The following is a 17,467-nucleotide window of genomic DNA, read 5'->3' on the forward strand; positions in this document are numbered from 1 at the left end:
TCGTCCGTTCTCGGCGTTTTCCACGCTTTCGACACCTTGAAAGAACCTAGCGAGAGCCGCGAAGAGAAATGCGAGAACAGTGGGAAGCGAGATAACGCGGAGAAAAGTCAGCATTGCGATTTTTCTTGAAAAGGTGAGGTGCAGCCGACACCAGGTCACCTTCCACAGGCCGAGACACACAGCGCTTTCTGTACCGGTGTGTGACACGCTTTTCGTCCGCAGACTTCCACGAACCTGCACTCAATTCGCAGCAGGCACATGTCGCGCAATGCAGACAATCTCACCAAATACGCACATGCTACGTTTGTTAAAAGCTGACGTTTCACACACATACGAACAGCTGTAAATGCGTAGCCGAGGTCGACCTAAAATACGTTTTCAGTGCTCTAGCTGATCTGCGATGGCGGAGGCAAGGTAGTGACACGGTCTTGCAAATATTTACGAGGTAAGAAGACGTCTTTCGCGGCTTTTTTTGCAGGGGCATTGACACAGCATAACGGTGGATACGTACGAAATAGTGCTGCTGTGAGAAATGACGCTGAGGGTCTCGCCAGCGGAAGCGGGACTCGTGACACTTCACTGTCGTTAAACATGGATTTCCTGTTTTCTGGAGATAAACACGAACCGGACACCGGCTTTGCACGCCATAGAAAAGCTCCACTGAGCTAAAGACTCGACAGAAAACTGACCGAGTTCCACCTGACCACGAGGGACCGAAGCCTGCCGGTTGCAGTACACGGTTGACCGTGCACCTGAATCAGTCTAAGGGGGTCCGAAGGTTTCGCACTTTTCCGCAAAAAACGTGGATGTTTACCGGAACGAAATCCATTTCATATGTCGCAACTTAGGCGAGCCTGTTCCCAGACACTGCTTCTCGTCTTTTCGCTTTTACTGTGGGGAAAGAACGGCTCTTTCAAAGCGGATCGAGGAAAGACAGCGAACCTGCCGCAAACCGAACAGGATGCAGACGCGTGCGCGATTTCACTGATGGAAAACGGAAAATCATGGCTTTTGAAAAACGCGAGAGGTACAGCTGTGGACAGGGGGACAGCACCCCTCACCGGAATGAGGGAAATCTCGAGGTTGGAAGACTCTCCCGCCTTCACTGGCTTGGCTTTTTCAGAAGACTGGAAAGAGCAAACGGTTATTCTCTAGCAAAGAGCACGTACGCAACAGAAACCCAACACGCATACGTTCGGCAGACAGAGCGTTGCATGGAGACGTATACACCAGCTGTAGACAAAAAGGTTTCCCAGACCTTTCCATTGTTACGCGTAAAATACCTACATCTGCATGCTTGTGCTTCCTGTCTACACAAGCGTACATGTTTACTTATTCACACGTTTCCAAGTTTAGTTTCAGAGCTACGTGACACTCGGCAATGTCCATCGCCGCACACCTAGAGCGCCTGCCGCACCGCCTTAATAAACGCGCGTTCGCCGAGACAGATGAGGCCTGAACTGCCGCATTCAGCTCGGTCTTCATTTCTCCTGAAACAGGACTCCTCGTATGGTTCCTGAACATCGCCGTCTTCGTTGACGATTCCTCGGTGCTTCTTGCATGTCGTCGAATGGCGACTGTACTCTTGTATGTGCAAGAAGAATCATACCAGAGCGTTGACAGGAGCGCTCCTGCTCACTCTTTCCAGAGAGCATTCACTTTGTGGGTATACAGTGAAATCACAACAGAAACGTTAAAGCACCCACGATTCCGAATGTACGTCCAGTTTCAAGATACAAACACGATGTTCTTCACGGCTGCTGTACACCGCACACTCGTTGCCGACCTGAAAAGTTGGAGTTCGACGGAAAAAAAGCTGCTCAAGTTTCGCGCGAGAAAGACCCTTTGCCAGCTTCTTCGCTATGCACATACATACATTCCTAAACTTCGACTTGTATGAATATATGTCTATATATCTACTGGTAGACAGATGAATAGTATTTTCAAGAAAAGTTTCATGGAAGTCAAAGACATGGAGTTTTCTGTGTGGCGAAGTGTGGCGATGCATGTCAATGGAGTACGCCTTCCTGGAGTGGCTCTGCAGGTTCAGAGACGGCAAGTGTAGCATTGTGTGGAGTTTACTGAAAAAGCTGCGTTTGTGGGATTTTAACGGCCTGAAATGAATGAGGAAACCCCGAAACCGCTGCCGAGCTCCGTCGCCGTGTCTCGTACATCGTTTGCTGTTTGTGTTCTCACACTTTGACTTTCTATTGACACACCTGAGACGCCGGTCGGCACCGCACTCGACGCGCGTATCATCTAAACCTGAAAGAAGGCCGCAGCGCGTGTACCTTTTTCATAAAATGATACACAGAAACAGCCTTCCACTCCAAGCTGTCTGCGTCGTTCCTACACTTCAGAAACGCCACAAGCGGCAGCGGTGGATCGTCTCCGCCGCTCGTAGAAAAACCGCACCGCCGTTGGAGAGTTTCTTTTGAAGAAGTTCCTTTCTTTGTTGATTGATAACGCAGAAATCTAAGAGTTGCCAGCAAGTCGAGCTACATCGAGCGTGTGTCGCCCTCGACGCGCGCTCAGTCTCATTGGAGGGTCTTCCTTTTTCCCGGAACTGCAGGCGTCCGAGCACGATCTGCAACGGTCTCTGCAGCAGCAGGTGGTCTGCGGGAGACATGCGTTTTCCGCGGTAAAAAGGATCACATTTACCTTCTTTTCCGTGACTTCAACAGCGGCCAGCTTCGCCGAACGCGTGTGGCGCGTCTTGGGGTGTATGTACACCTGGAGGGCGACGGTTTCCGTGCGTTTTGCCGTCTTGCTTGCTCTCGGATTCTCAACGTAACCGTTTCGGCTTTCCAGCCGCGGCGGTCGCCCAGTTTTGGATAATTCTTCTTCCTCTCTGCTGCCTTTCCGCGCTCAAAGGGAAACCGGACTTTCTGAAGCCCAGGAATCCGTTAAAGCGCTGCCTTCTGTCTCCGCGACACTCGTCCAACGCGACGCAACGGGGTTCCGCTCTTTCTGGACTCGGTTCCCGCCTCGGGGGACGGCAGGTCTCACCTGGCCTCTTTCTTTCTTCTGTTTCTTTCTTCTCTTTCTTGGTCTCATTCTCGCTCGACAACGCAGACGAGTGGACCCAGAGTAGGTGGGCGGAAGCTGCAAGTTCGCGCTTCTCTGCTGGTTCGAATTTTTAGTTGTCGCGGCCGCTCGAAAGTTCTCTCTGCGGCCTTCTTTTTCTATCGTCGCTCTCCCGTGCCTCACCCTCGGGTGTCTGGCCAGCTGAAGTTTCCAGGGCGACCCCCAACCGACGTGGTTGCTTTTTCTCGTCACTTCATCGTCATTTTCGTGAACACTCCGGTTTGAATCCAGCGTTCTCTCGAGTTTCTTACAGGACCTCCCAAGGCTCTGTTTCTTCTGATCGAGTGCATGCTTATGTTTCCGGAAAGCCGTTTCTGTGTGTTTTTCTTCTTCTCTTCATGTTTCTTATTGAACGTTCTCAGTTGTCCTTGGGGCTTCCAAGCATCTGATGCCTCTCGCGCCTGTTCTCCCCTCGGTCTTTCTGTCGCATCTTCTTCCAGGCTCCCTCGGCGTCCTTCGCCTTTCCCCTGACTTCTACAAACGGATTCTTCTCTTCTCGTGTCGAGTTTGGTCGCTTTCTCTTCGTTAAATCGTTCCACCTCCCTCTCGCTTCTTCCCCTTCTCACTCCCTCGTCTCCCTCTCCTCCGGTTTGTCTCGCTTCCTTCTCCTCTCCATTTCCTCTTCTCTCGTCGCATGCCGCGATGTCGAATGAGGACGCAATACCTCCCCCACAGAAGCCAGAGTTTGCTCCCTCCGCGGGAGCCTCTGGCGAAGACCCTGCGAGAGGTGTCGAGACAGCCGAGGCGGCGCGAGGCGCAGGATGTGGACCTGCGAGTTCGTGCGAGGGGCGTGAGGGGAAGCGGCCGTTGGCGCCGGAGACGGAAGAAAATGTGAAGCGCCTGCGAGCAAACGCGGAGTGCATGCATGCGGGAGCGTCTCCGGAAGACTGTCCTGTGCCCCGTGAAGCTCTGCAGTCCTTCTCGCCTCTTGGCACTTCACAGGTCGTCGCAGGAGCTGTTCTCCATGCGGCTCCAGACGTCGCGCCTGCGGACCTCGCTCGCAGAACGTCGCCTATGGGGGAAGAAGACGACGCAGAGAGAGGCGAGAACGGCGTCACGCGCGACGACCGAGGCAACGCTGGCGGAGGCACAACTGGCGCGGCGCTCAACAGAAAGGGGGAAAACAAGCCTGTAGAAATCGCCCCGAACGTCGCCAGGTAGGGAGGACGACGCATGCGAGAAGAAAGAACGCAGACGAGAGAAGAAGGAAAGCAGATGAGGGAAGAAGGAAAGCAGATGAGGGACGAAGGAAAGCAGACGAGAGAAGCAGCACAGGAGAGGAAACGCGAGAGGTGACGAAGAGGCAGGATGCGAGAGGCTGCTCTGTTCTTCTCCCCAGTCACTGGATACGCCGACGCGAGGCCAGCGAGTCGACGTTGTCTCAGGAGTCGGCGCCTTTTTGAAGAAAGGGAAGAGACAAAGAGAAGACGAGGGAGCCGTTTCGCACTCGCCGACAACGAGTCAACGACTCCGCGGCTAAGGAGCCAGTCCAGAACTGCAGAGCAGGCGCGCCAGTAGAGTGACGATGAGAGGCGTTCGCGAAGATGCGACGCGTTGACGTCCGCGGGTCCCTGCATGTGCCTGCAGACTTCCGCCGTACGACAAGAACGTGACTTCCTCCATTCTCGTTTCGACAGCGACTTTCGCCACAGTCAGCGTACCTTCGGAGGACTTCCGCGAGCAGCTGGCTTCCCCCCCCGCGGACGGCGTCAAGGGTGAGGAGACCGCAAAAGGAGGCGACGGCGCACCGGGGACTGGCGCCGGAGTCCGGGCAGACCGTCCGCCGGTCCCTCTCGACGAAGAGAAGCTGCGCGAACGAGAAGAGGTAATTGGAAAGGCGAATGCATGAGCCATGAAGACGGGGTGCTTCGTTCGATCGCGGGTCCTCTGTTGGTGTGGAGGGCGAGGGAAAGGGACGCGCTTTCAACGCAGAGGTCCACGGGAGCCGGGGGTCAAGCGGCGCATTGCGTCGCAGGCAGTAGAAAATGGCCGCTAAAGACGCACATACCACGAGAGGTAACGGAACGAAGGCGTTACACTCGTCTTCACGGAGTTCAAACTGTTCCATGCCTACAGTACTTGTCCTTTGAACTCAGCGCCTGAAGTTGGCCCTGTGTATCCTCACTGAGTTCTGGACCGCGGATCACCTGAACAGACGCAGGGCGTTTCAGATGGTCAGATGCGCCTGTCCGTCGAGGCGCTGCGTGAACAGGCGCAGTGACAGAGCGAGAGGCGTCTCGTTCCTTCTTTTTGAGGACGGCGTCTGTAGCCGATCGGGCAGGGATCTGTCTTGCAGAGCAAAAGCATGCGCATGAGGTGGACAACAAACAGTTTCTTTTCGAGTGGAGCGTTCAATCCCCTGCTTGCAGGAAGCGTGGAGACAGGCTCAGCAACAAGAGGGTCGCGGACCCTACAAGCTTCCCTCCTGCACCTTTTGGTTTGACGAAACGAAACTCGCCACGGTGGAACGAGATCTTCTGCCGTCTCTCTTTGTCGGTGGGTGCCTGCCCGTGGACAGCGCAGCTTCGCCGCGAATGCTGTCTTCTCGAATACTTCTCCCCTTGAACCAGTCCCCTCCAAAGTTCCAGAAGCCGCCTGGGGTCTATACAGAGGCCAACAGAACGACAGACCGAGCCTGCGGGAGATAAGCGTGTGGTGAAGCACTGGACGTTGGCGCCCATACATGCGTACACATAGAATATACATATATATATATATATATATTCTATATTTGGAGCTGCATGCATATGTATTTGTTTGTGTATTTTGTATGCAACTGTATGTTTCTACATACGGGGATAGAGATATTCACACACGACGTTTTCATGCGTACGTCCGTGGAGGTGTAGGCCTGTGGTCTGTAGAGTGAATACTGGGAGATAGGCCGGATTGTTCGAGCTGAGAGTGTGGAAGAAATCGAGATCCAGACAGCTGTGTGATGAGTTGGTGAGTTGCGTTCACGGGATGTCGTGACAGAGGAACTGTTTCCGGTTTCTGTTGTCACAACGTCTTGCTGGCGCGCATGGTTCGGATGCACATTTCTGAGGTTTTTTTCTTTTCACAGATGATTTGTCTGCGTCTCTGACAAAAAACAGCCGTTTTACATGTTCTCCCCATCGAAAATGTGCCTGCTGCCTGTTCTTCGTCGACATGGCGTTCTCGTCGGTGGTTCTTCGCAGTTTCGACTTGCTCGCAGAAGTAGTCCATCTTCTTTGTCGAGTTCGAATCCGTGCAAGTCTTTCGTCAATTGCATGCGTCGCCTGCATGGGGATGGCTACGGCCGGGGCGTTTGTCTTTGCCACTGTACTTCGAAGAGGTTGAGAGATGGACGCGGGCGCTACAACGTCTTCTTCGATACAAGTCGCAGAGGACTCTCTTTTGGGGATTGATCCTGTCCGAAGTGATTCCTCGAGAGGTCTGCATTTTCTCAGACTCTGGCTTGCCCGCCGCCGAACTCGAGGAGCGCTACTTGCAACTCCGCCAGGCCGTCGTCAGCCTGTACCGCGCCGACCCCACAAAGTATCTTTCTTTCTCGGAGTGCCGCAGAGTCATTGGTGAGTTCCTCTCTACCTCGGTTTCTTCGTCTTTTTTTCTGCTCTCTCGCCGCCTGCTTCTTCGGCTCTCTTCCTCCTCTCGTCTTTCTTTTCTCTGTGCTTCCTCAGTCTTCTTCTCCTTCTTCTCCCTACCTCTCGTTGCTCACTTCTCGTCTGTCTGTTTCTTCAGCGGCCGATGCAGCGCTGCTGCTGCGTCTTCACAGTTTTCTCGACTATTGGGGCGTGATCAATTTCCAGGCCGATCCCGCGACCATCCCCAGCGCAGTCACAAGACGCAGAGACATTCTGCTTAAAGATATCCAAGTAAACTCTCCACACCTCGCACGCGTCCAGTCGGATCCACGCAAAGCAACATGCATTTCAACATGTAACAATATATATATATATATGTTTGTGTTTGCGTGTACTTGCATATATGTAGATATGTGGGCATGCATGCATCTGCCTGTCTCAATATGTTCACATTTTCCGACGTAGGTGTATCCACGTATCTGTAGCGGTCTGCATCGGCTTCTTCCAGCAGCTGTCACTCTATTTAGATCTCCATGCAAATGTATCGAAATCTGTATCTATGCACATCTGTATACAGACATACATATATATATATATGTATATATATATATATAGGCACATGAACCTGTATATATGTAATTGTGCATTTATGTATCTATGGTGGAGAGGTCGAGTGACGCGCCCATCGGCGCAAAAGTTGTGTTTCAACGTTTACGTTTTCTTCCACGGTGTCCACTTGCGGCCACAAACGATGTCGGCGCGTGCCTCCCATTGCCTCGGTGTTTCCGGCGTCCATATTTTAAATGTATACACACTTTGGATTACCATATCTATCTATCTATGTATATATATAAATATATATATATATATGTATTGTTCCTCTACACATTATGCATATATGTAAATATTTATACGTCTATATATACATGTTGTGCTTTTATATATAGTGTGATTGTTGTATGCTCAAGCGTATGTTTAGATCTCCATATGCACGCATATGCACCACGCTTATTTATATTCATAAACATATAAAAATAAATAAATATATATATATATATATATATATGCAATATGTGTGTGAATGCATCTGAAGGTGCAGGCATGTGTCTGTTGGACTTTGAACGCTTCGTTGTTTTTTGCAGACCTTGCAGAAGCGCGGAGAGGCTTCTCAAGTGTCTGGGGAGAAGGGAGAGTATCCGAACCAGTTGCTTTCTGCCTTGACGTCGCTTTCTGGAGTGGGCGACGAGGGGGCAGCGGCCGGCGGTGCAGGACCGTGGAGATGCGCTGCATGCGGAAAAGTCTGTCTCTACTCCTACTACGTCTTGCGTCCTGGCGGATCACGTGGTGAGAGGAGCGGCTGACAAAAGAAAAAGGGGAGCTGCTTCCCCCCGTAGCTCTCTAGGTTGAGATGAGAAAGAAGGAAGAAGGAAGAAGAAGCAGAGAAGAAAGGTTGGAGGCCAGGAACGTGAGTGAGAGAAGGAAGAGCGGCTCGAAGAAGAACGATTGAAAGACGAAAGATTTCTTCTCCCTCTTCTTTTCAAGTTGTCTTTCGTTTTTATATGCTCTTCTCACGACTGGCGCCACAGAATGCGTTTGCAGTTGAACTTCGCGCAGCGTGTGTCTCCTTTGCTTTTTCCTGTTTTTTTTTTCATTTTTCTGTGTTTTTTCCTTTTTTTTTCATTTTTCTGTGTTTTTTCCTTTTTTTTCATTTTTCTGTGTTTCTTCCTTTTTTTTCAGGCGTCTCCCTGGGTGTCCTGGACAAGTGCGTCTGGTGCCTCAAGTGCTTCGCCGATGGTCGCTACCCTCCGGTCCTGACCGAGCGTCAATTCCTGAAAGTAAAAACGCCGAATGTCTGCTTCTCTGTCTCGCCTTCCCCTTTGCGGGGGTTCCGCGCTTCGTCCTCTTCCAAGCACAGAGGGAAAGAGAGGGAGGGGAAGAGAGGGAGGTCGCTCGCCTTCAGAGCTTCGAGGCGCTCCAGCCTGCTTGCGCCCGCGAGCGCAAAAACAGTCTTCGTTCAGCGGACGCTCTTGTTGGTCGCGTTGGTACTGGGGAAGACGACTTCCGAACCATCAGTAGAGATTGGTGTAAAGAAGTTGCCGCATCCTCCGTGCAAAGCCGGAGCTCTTTGTCTCTGAGTTTCGCGTCTTTCTTCTCGTTGCCTGCCCTCTTGAGTCGGTGGAACTGGTGGGCGCATGCACAGGCGTCTCGCCGCAGCTCCGCCATCGGTGTCTGCGGCGGTGCGAGGCTGGGGATGTTTCTCTTCTTTCTTGCGTTTTTCGAGCGACCTCAGTCGCTCTTCCACCTCGTTCTCGCAGTTGCGAACCTCTCTTCTCGGTTCGCGCAACAACGGCCTGTCGAGCTTTGTTTCCTTGCTTCTTCTCTCCTTCTCAGGTCAGTCTGCCGCTGATGGGCAGCGACGGCAGTGACGGCAAGTGGACGTTGGAGGAGACGGAGCGTCTGATCGGTAGGCGACGCAATGGCAACGCAATGGCGACGCAGTGGCGACGCATGCAGTTGCTGGAAACGCGTTTCGAGACCCGACAACTCGACGGCTTTTGTGTGTCGCCTCGCGAACGTCTCGCCTGAGGAAAGAGGCTCCACATCTGTTCGTGGCGAGAGAGAGAAAAACAGTGAAATGTCTTGCATGAGCCGCAGTCTTGGAGACGCGCGGGCCAGGGTGCCATCTTCTTCTCTCTCCTCTGCGAGTCGTTTTCTCCTCTGACTCCTCTGCTCGTACGTTCCTCTCTCCTGCTGCTTGTGCGTCGTCGCGCGCGGTGACGGTCCGCTCATCTCCCCGTCTGTCCTTTGCCCCTGTCGTTCACCGTTTCGCCTAAAGAGAGCGTCGACAGCGCGCTGCCCGGGATTCCTGGGTCGATGTCGAGAGGGCGTCGAGCTTTCCTGTCGCGCCGCCTTTCCGTCTGCTTCGCGCCTGCGTCCTCGGGGCAAAATCGGTCCCGTTTCCTTCGTGAATCCTCATTTTCCTTTCTGTTCAGAGGGCATCGAGAGGCACTTGAACGACTGGAACGAGGTGGCGGCGTTCGTCGGAGGCGGCCGGACTGCGCAGATGTGCGTGGAGCGATTCATCCAGCTGCCGATTCAAGAGCCGTTGTTGCCTCCTCGGTGAGTTTTGGTTCCACCTTGCCACTGCGACGCTTCAGTCTTCTTGCTTCCGCCGCCGTTCACCGCTCCAGGTTTCCGGACAAGACACACATCGTCGTCTCTGGCTCGTCTGTGGCGTTCACGCCTCTCTCGTTCGCCTGCCCCGCTCTCGTCTGTTTCTCCTTCTTTCTCGTCGCGTTCTTTCTCGTCTTCCGTATCGTATTCGCTCTTCTGCATCTCTTCTTTCTGCTGCTCTGCGTCCTTTGCCTTCGCGTTTCCCTCCTGCCGCGTTTCCTGCCTGCCGCGTTTCCTGCTCACTCGGCGTTCTCCCTCTTTGCGCGATGTCTCAGCGGCGGCGGAGCGGACGCAGGGCCGTTCCGCCACTTCAAGAATCCTCTGCTGTCTCTCCTCGCCTTCCTCGCCTCCTCGGTGCATCCCTCCGTCGCCGCGGCAGCCGCGCGCGCCGCCCTCAAGGCGACGGTCGACCTCCTCGGCGACGAGGAGACACCGGCGCGAGGCGAGAGAGAGGCGGCGCCGGAGCAGAGAGAGACGCCAGCGGAGAGAGAGGCGGCGCCGGAGGCCAGCGGCAAGAGACGCGAGAACGGCGAGAAGACGCCGCGAGTGACAGGAACGAAGAACGAGGCGGAGAGTGCTCAGGAGAAGACGGGGAAAGAGGAGAGGAGAGAGGGGGAGAAAGACGAAGACAGGGAGAAGAGAGAGAGGAGGCCTTGGTTGGCAAATTCAGAGAACCGAGGCTTGATCGGCGACTGCGATTTGCAGGTGGCTTGTGCGACGGCGGTCGCTGCAGGCGCCGCAGCGGCGCGGGAACTGGCGAAAGTTGAGGAGAAAGAAGTCAAAGAAATCATGAGTGAAGTTGTGAAGCTCCAACTCGAGAAACTCGAACTTCGCATGAACAAAATGCAAGTTCTTCAAACCAGAATCGCGCAAAGCAAGGCTGCAATGGTACGCCCGCTCTCTCACGGTGGTATCCTCTGTCGCGGTTCGTCTCTCCTCTCTGCCTCCACCACCTCGCGTTCCCTGCTGTTTTCCTCGATTTGTTCGTCCTCGCTTCTCTTCTCTCTTCTCGCTCTTCTCGCTCTTTTCGCTCTTCTCACTCTTCTCGCTCTTTTCGCTCTTCTCGTCGGTGCTTTTTGTCTCCGAAGGCGAGCCTGTGTTCCGGCCAAGCGAGGGAAGCCGAGACCGCCGCTGTGTGGCCAGCACAGAAAAGCTGTGACGGTTTGTTCTCTTTGATTGTTGCAGGAAACGAAGTTCTCCCAGTTGCTGAACGAGCACAGAGACCTCGCGGCGGAGTTAGTCAAGACGAAGGAAGCTGCGCTGACGGCGCTGCCTTGATTTCCTCGGCTCTGCTTGCGACAGAACTCACAGACGTCGAACGCGGTTCTCGCGCCTCGACAAGGAGTTCTGCTCCGTGAGCGCCGACCTATCCCTTGAAAGGAAGAGGACCGATGCGGAGTTTTTCCCTGCGCGAGCGAAAGGAGAGACGAGGAAAACGCGCGAGAACAGAGTGAATCTCGACGTCGGCGACAAGCAAGAGAGCACATGCGAGAGAGAAAGTGACAACCTACGAGAAAGCTATGCGCGAGAAAGGAGAGGGCGTTCAACGCTGCTCGCCAGTCCTGGGCCTGCCCTGGGGATTTGTGTCTCACAGGGAACATACGAGAAACTCTTGTCTCTTCTTTCTTCTTGGTTTTGCTGTTCGCTGCTTCGTGATGTCTCCATTCCTCGGGGAGGCTCCCCGACAGGTACGGCGCAGGTGTGGAGAGACGCAAGGCGACCAGCGAGTCTCTCGGATTCTTTTTCTTTTCCCCGCCAGCACTCTTCCCTTCCTACCAGTCTTCTTTTCTGTTCTCTTCTTTCTGCGATGCATGATTTCTCTCGAGTCTTCTTTTTTGCGAGTCTTCTGCCCCTTCCCCCCCCCCCTCTCGCTCGAACGCGGAGACAGGGGGAAGCCAGGAATCTCTGTCGCTCTTTCCACTTGTGCTTTTTGTGCGACTCGGATTCTCCTTTCTGAAACGCTGTCGTCCCGAGTCTTCTCGTCGTCGACGCAAATCGCCTTCACTCGGAAATGTCGGCGCTTCGTCTCGAGGCCCAGCTGGGCGTTGACGACTCGTTATCGTGCATGCAATGCGCCGTATGTGGCGAGAACAAAACTTCTTTTTCGCGAACTCAAACTCACACCGCCTCCACTGTGTCTGCGCGAAACTCGCCGACCAGTCCAGAGAGAACTTGTGAGAGTGAGCGTTCTCTCGTGTCTCCAACTCCTCTTCGTTCTCGTCCTTTCTCGCACCCATTCCCGCTCTCTCCTCACTCCCGACCTTCGCTCGCAGATCGATCTGTTCACGCACAGTCTCCTGAACAGGCACGCTTGGAGACTTACAGATCTACACCCATATGCGAACCTACACCACTCCTTGCCGGCGTAACTGTATCTACGCGTCTTTTTACCTGTATACAAATATGTCGGCCTGCAGACCTACGCATACACATACTTCCCTATGCATATATATATATATATATATATATATATCTAAATGTATATATGCTTAGTATATACATGTATGTAGGAAAACAGATACATTTCAGGGTAGGGATATACACTTGCGTACAGAGAAGTTCGCTTACAAATGCACAAAGCAGTGTGAATGCAGATCAACTGTTTTCTAGGGTGTTGTGTCTTCGCATTCAAACATGAATGCTGGCGGATACGGATCATCACCTTTTTGCAGGTTTTGATCTCCAAGTCTACGCATGTGTGTGGAAGAAAGGGTACATGCATGCATTTTCTAGCGGCGGTCAAATGCGCCTCTCCACATTTTTAACGGAAGCGTTTCTATGCCATTACAGGCGCATGTGCATCTCCGAATGCTTTCACTTTTTTCGAGCTCCAAGCTCTCCTGTGTCTTTCGTAGCCACCATGTCGAAGGCATCGAGGCTTGCACCATCGATCTGTTAAATCGACTTCGGATCGTCTTCCGTAGAAGGTGAGCTGTGCTCTGCAGCGTCCCTGCAGTCGTTGCGATTCTTCGGGGTCTCAGAGGAGAAACGCATGCATGCAGAGACGGAGGAAACGGAACGCGGAGCTGTCTCTCTTTGTCAGAAAGCGAACACTGCACAAGCCGAGGCGCGCGCGGCTGTCGGAGGCGCATCTGCGCTTGAGACAATCGAAACCGCGCATGCAGAGAGTTGCGACATGCTTGGAGAAGCGCCTGCGCAGAGCGCGGCTGCTGCTAAGAGAAGGCGATAGACGGACGGAGAGAGAAGGGCAGGGTGAGAGACACAGAAGGAAAGAAAGGGCAAGGGAGAGCGAGAGACAGAGACACAAGAGAGATGGGTGAAGAGAGACAGCGAGGTAGAGAGGTAGAAGGAAGGAGACAGAGACACAGACACAGACAGAGACAGAGAAGAAGGATATAATATGGAGAGGGCATGGGGAAGAACGGGCGTCGAGAAAAGCGCGAAACGGTGAAAGGAGAGAAAACGAAAACAAGACTATCCCGAGTGTAACCACGCAAAAGATTCTTCGACATCTCGCCATCTCGCGAGTTCGGCTGCGCGTTGCCTTCTTTCGAAAGACCTGATGAAATCATCAAAGAGCGTTCCAGCGCAGGGACGCTCTCTTTCTCTTCCGACACCCTCCGTCTCGCTTCCCCGATGTCTCTCGCCTCTTTCGGTGTCTCGTCTGTCTCCTCCCTCGCTCTCGCGTTTCCCCCTGCATGGATCGCTTCTTGCAACTTCTTCTCCGCCGGAATCTCCTTTCTTGCGAGCACTCGCTTCCGTCTCTCTGTCTCGTTTCTCGCCGGCAGTCTCTGCTGTCTCTTCGTTGGCGGCGCCAGCGCCTGGGACTCGAGCGCTCCCGCGCGCCGCAAGCCGGCCGACGCCAGGCGCTGCGTGTAATGACGGAAAAGAAGGCGAAGACGACAGCGAAGACGGCGGTGAAGAAGGGAGAGAAGCAAAGAGAGGAGAGTCCGGTACGGCGGAAGAGAAAGGCTGTTTCACAGGTCCAGTCGCAGGCGAGTTTTTCTCGAAGGAGGGAGACGGGGCGTCGGAAGAGTCGATGCGGTCGGACTCGAGCTCGCCAGAGAGAACCGTCGAGGCAGATGAAACAACGCGAGGAACGTTAATAAGAGACTCCGTCGGCTTAACGAGAGAACTCGAACATTTTCCAGAATCGACTGCGACAGTCGACGTCGCCGCCCCCCACGAGCATCCATTGGCCTCGCTCGATAGCGGCGGAAGAGCAGGGAGAAACGAGGAAGAAAGCAACGTTGACGGGAGAGGAGAGGAAGGCAGAGAAGAACCAGAACACACAGAAGGAAGCGGAGAAGAAGGAATTGAAGAAGCGAGAGAAGAAGCTGAAGGAAGCGGAGAAGAAGGCGCTGAAGACGCGAGAGAAGAAGTGGAGGGTGCAGACGACAAGGACGCACAGAGCGCGTTGTCTCTCGCGTCGACAGACCCAAGAGCCGCTTGTTCTCCTTCTCGCCTCGGCGTCGCAAAGGAAACCTCGGCGTCTGTATAGTTGCCGCCTCGACAGTCGCGGTGGACTGGAGCAGCACCCTTGGAGAAAGAAAGCGAAGTCCCCGCGAGGCTTTCACGCATGTATCTCGCGTCTCCTCGCTCAGAGCGGCGCTGTGCGGCCTCGACTGCCTCCATGGACAGCTGCGGGAGAGGCACAACCGCGAGACGCCTGCCGAGGCGCTCAAGCTGCTCCCTTCTCGTCGCCACCCGGAGCAGGAACTCGCAGAGCATGCGACGGTGGTGGGCGCCCGGCGCATGCAGCGACTGGAACGAAGAGGGAGACGCTCGAGAAAACAGAGTCCGCCTCTCTTTTGTCCGCCTCTCTGGGCAACTCTCGCACTCCAGGCGCTGGTCACCCGACGCAGAGCGAGAAGAAGAAGCAGAAGGATCGCAGTCTGTGTCCAGGTGAGACGTCCGGGATTTGTCGGGGACGGAAGGTGAAGATTCGGACTCGCGGCTTCCAAGGAGAGCCCCCACGGCCTCGCCGTCGTCCGCGAAGGCCTCCAACGCCTCACTCGACTCGAAAACGCCTGAGACGATTTCCATGTCCTCGCGGAAAAGCGACGCGGACGACGCTCCAACACTACAGCTGCTTCGCACCTCACCCTTAGACGCCGCTGGGGGTTCGGTCTCTCTGTCGTCTTCTCTTTCTTGTTCGCTCTCTTGGTCTCTCTCTTCTCTCTCTTCTCTCTCTTGGTCTCCCTCTTCTCGCGTATGCGTCTGCGCATGCACTTGCCGCGGCTTGTTTGACTCCCGGCATGCAGCCGTAGGCGTCTGTCCAAGCGCCGCCAACTGGCGCCTGAGCAGCTCATCCGCGAGCCGCCTCTCGAACGCAGCTTCGTCAATCACCGTGATGACTCCCGAGACTCCATACCCTCCACTCGCGTCCACACTCAGGATGCGGAGTCTCTTTCTGCCTCGCAAACCTTCTCCTTCTTCTCCTTCTTCTCCTTCTTCTCCCTCTTCTCCGTCTCCTTCTTCTCCCCAGGAGGATGGACGGCCGAACGAGCCGCGCCTCCAGCGTCGCGTGACGGCTTCCTCTGCGGTGTCGCCGCTCGCGCGGGAGTCTGCAAGGAGCTCAGCGTCGCCAGAGGCGCCGTCTGGACCGCATGCGCAGGCGAGAGAGACAGCGGGACCTGAGGAGCGAGAGAGGGAGCTCACGACAGCTCGAGGCGCGTCGTCACCCTCGAAAGGAAGCGAAAGAGTCGGCGACATCCGCCGAGAAGCTCCGCAACGCGCACAGGCCGAAAACCAGCCTGCGACACAGGCGGCAGGCAGCGCCGGTGCGTTCGACCCGTCGCGCCGGTACTCGCACCACGCTCCGGTGTACGTACAGTCAGAGTCTTCGACTGCGGCTGCGTAGCCTGGAGTCCACCGGCGTGGACTCCTTGCGAGCTTCTCCGGGGGGACTTCGTTTTGCCCAGGAAAGAGCGGACTCCGTTCCTTCAGACTCCTCGCTGGGCCGCAGCCTCGCGGCTGGTGGACCTTCGAAGCCGTCCAGCCTCTTGGCACTTCCTCCGCGAACAGAGACGAGGAAAGCGAGGAGGAAACAGACGAAGAAGAAGACGAAGATGCCGAGACAGACGCGTCTGTGTGGAGGCTCTCGGCGGGTGTGGGCATGCGTTCGTCGCGTTTTCCACCCAGTTCGAAAGAAGCGTCTGTCGACTTCGACGCATCTCCCCTCCGTCTCTCACGCAAACGGGTCTTCTGATCTTCAGACGCGTCTTCCTCCCCGTCTGAAAAGAACGCTCCTTCCCTCGTTTCCTCTCCAGAGGCCTCATTCGCGTCTGGAAGCTCCCGACCGCGGCTGCAGCCTCTGGGGTGCGCCCTCGTGAAAACGTTGCGGCGCGCAAGAGCGGCCAAGCGCGAAGCTCTTCTCGGCGAAAGCGGACGCCTAATGCGCTTCTTCGCGAGACCTGGAGAGACACTGGAGCTCGGCGACCCGCGCGGATCTGTACGCGCCTCAGAGAGTCTTCGCAGAGGCCCTCTCTTCTCTTCTCTCTCCGTTCCGCCGACTCGCCTGCCTCGTTTGCACAACAGTCGCGAGGCATGAGCCTGTCCGCGCGCGTCGCGACGCGCGACAGGAACTTGCGCAGCAGAGGCTCGCGGCTGCGCGCGCTTCGTCGAGGTCTTCGCCTTCACGCGAGCCATGCTGGGTCGGAACGTCTTCTCGAGACTCCGGCGCTTCGTCTCCAGACTGTGCGGCGCGTCCCTCTTGTCCTTCCTGTCTCCGTCCGCATGCAAGTGGCGCGGATCGAACAGTCACGCCAGGATGGAGCAGCGGCTCCGCGGGAGTTTTCTTCTTGCGTCTGTCTGTTCTTTCGCGGAGAAAGGAGAGAAAAAGAAAGGTCGCTTCTCGTGTGAAAAGATGAGGAAGACCGGCAGACACACCGTCGGCGTGGAGGAGGACCGGAGAAACGAAGAGCTCGGATTCATGGCGGTGCCGAGGAAACGGCGGCGCCACAGTCCACGGATACAGATGCCTGCACACAGTTACACTTGCATCGTTGTACTCTTTTCTCCTTCCATACGCATAGACGAAGTATGCACAGCCATGCTGAAATACAGATCAACATGAACCTGCAGACAAGACATCCAGAAAAACCACATACATATACTGACATTTAGCTACGCAGGAATACAGAGAGATCGTTGTACACAAACAAACATGTATATATATATATATATATATATAAAGTACATGTTTAGGCATGCATAGATGAATGCGGAGCTTCTTTGCGCGAGTCCGGGCAAGAATGGGGAATTCCGGTTTCCAGTCGCGTCCTCGCTGTCAAGAGGTTGGGTGGGGTCTTTGTTGGAGAAATCTTGAGAGTGGACGGAGGCGCAGATCTGGGGAGACCTGAGAGACTCGGTTGCGGGGATGCCGAGAGACTGGGTTGCAGGGATGCCGAGAGACGCACAGGGCGCTGGACGTCCTCTCTTGCTCAACACCGAGAGGAACAGACGCAAGACGCGACAAGAAAGGTGTGCGTCAAAAAAAACAGGCGAAACGAGAGCCTCAGTCTAGAAGGAGAGAACCGCGGCGCAGGTGAAGAAACGCGATGGAGCACCCGCGCCGGCTGGCGGCGAGAGAAAAAGTCGCATTTCTGCAGAGACATGAAAGCGAGAAGCGTTCCTGCAAGTCCTGGAGCGTTCGGGTGCAAGAAAGAATCTCCGAG

The 17,467-nt window shown here is 54.8% G+C and overlaps 2 protein-coding genes across 2 annotated transcripts; one reads left to right on the forward strand and one right to left on the reverse strand.

The window, feature by feature from the left end:
- Window positions 1-2,673: 2,673 nt before the first annotated feature.
- On the forward strand, window positions 2,674-12,011 carry TGME49_286920 (SWIRM domain-containing protein). The gene is made up of 11 exons (XM_002369267.2): window positions 2,674-4,244; window positions 4,675-4,912; window positions 5,457-5,583; window positions 6,519-6,641; window positions 6,811-6,944; window positions 7,796-7,997; window positions 8,391-8,488; window positions 9,045-9,117; window positions 9,647-9,773; window positions 10,103-10,715; window positions 11,013-12,011. Exons 1-11 carry the CDS (start codon window positions 3,730-3,732, stop codon window positions 11,103-11,105), a joined length of 2,343 nt encoding a protein of 780 aa, XP_002369308.1. The 5' UTR covers window positions 2,674-3,729; the 3' UTR covers window positions 11,106-12,011.
- Window positions 12,012-12,758: 747 nt separating this feature from the next.
- TGME49_286910 (hypothetical protein) lies at window positions 12,759-17,221 on the reverse strand. Its single transcript, XM_002369266.2, has one exon. The coding sequence runs from the start codon at window positions 16,437-16,439 to the stop codon at window positions 13,263-13,265; it is 3,177 nt and encodes a 1,058-aa protein (XP_002369307.1). The 5' UTR covers window positions 16,440-17,221; the 3' UTR covers window positions 12,759-13,262.
- Window positions 17,222-17,467: the final 246 nt, after the last annotated feature.

Source organism: Toxoplasma gondii, chromosome V (assembly GCF_000006565.2).
Source record: "Toxoplasma gondii ME49 chromosome V, whole genome shotgun sequence".
NCBI lineage: Eukaryota > Apicomplexa > Conoidasida > Eucoccidiorida > Sarcocystidae > Toxoplasma > Toxoplasma gondii.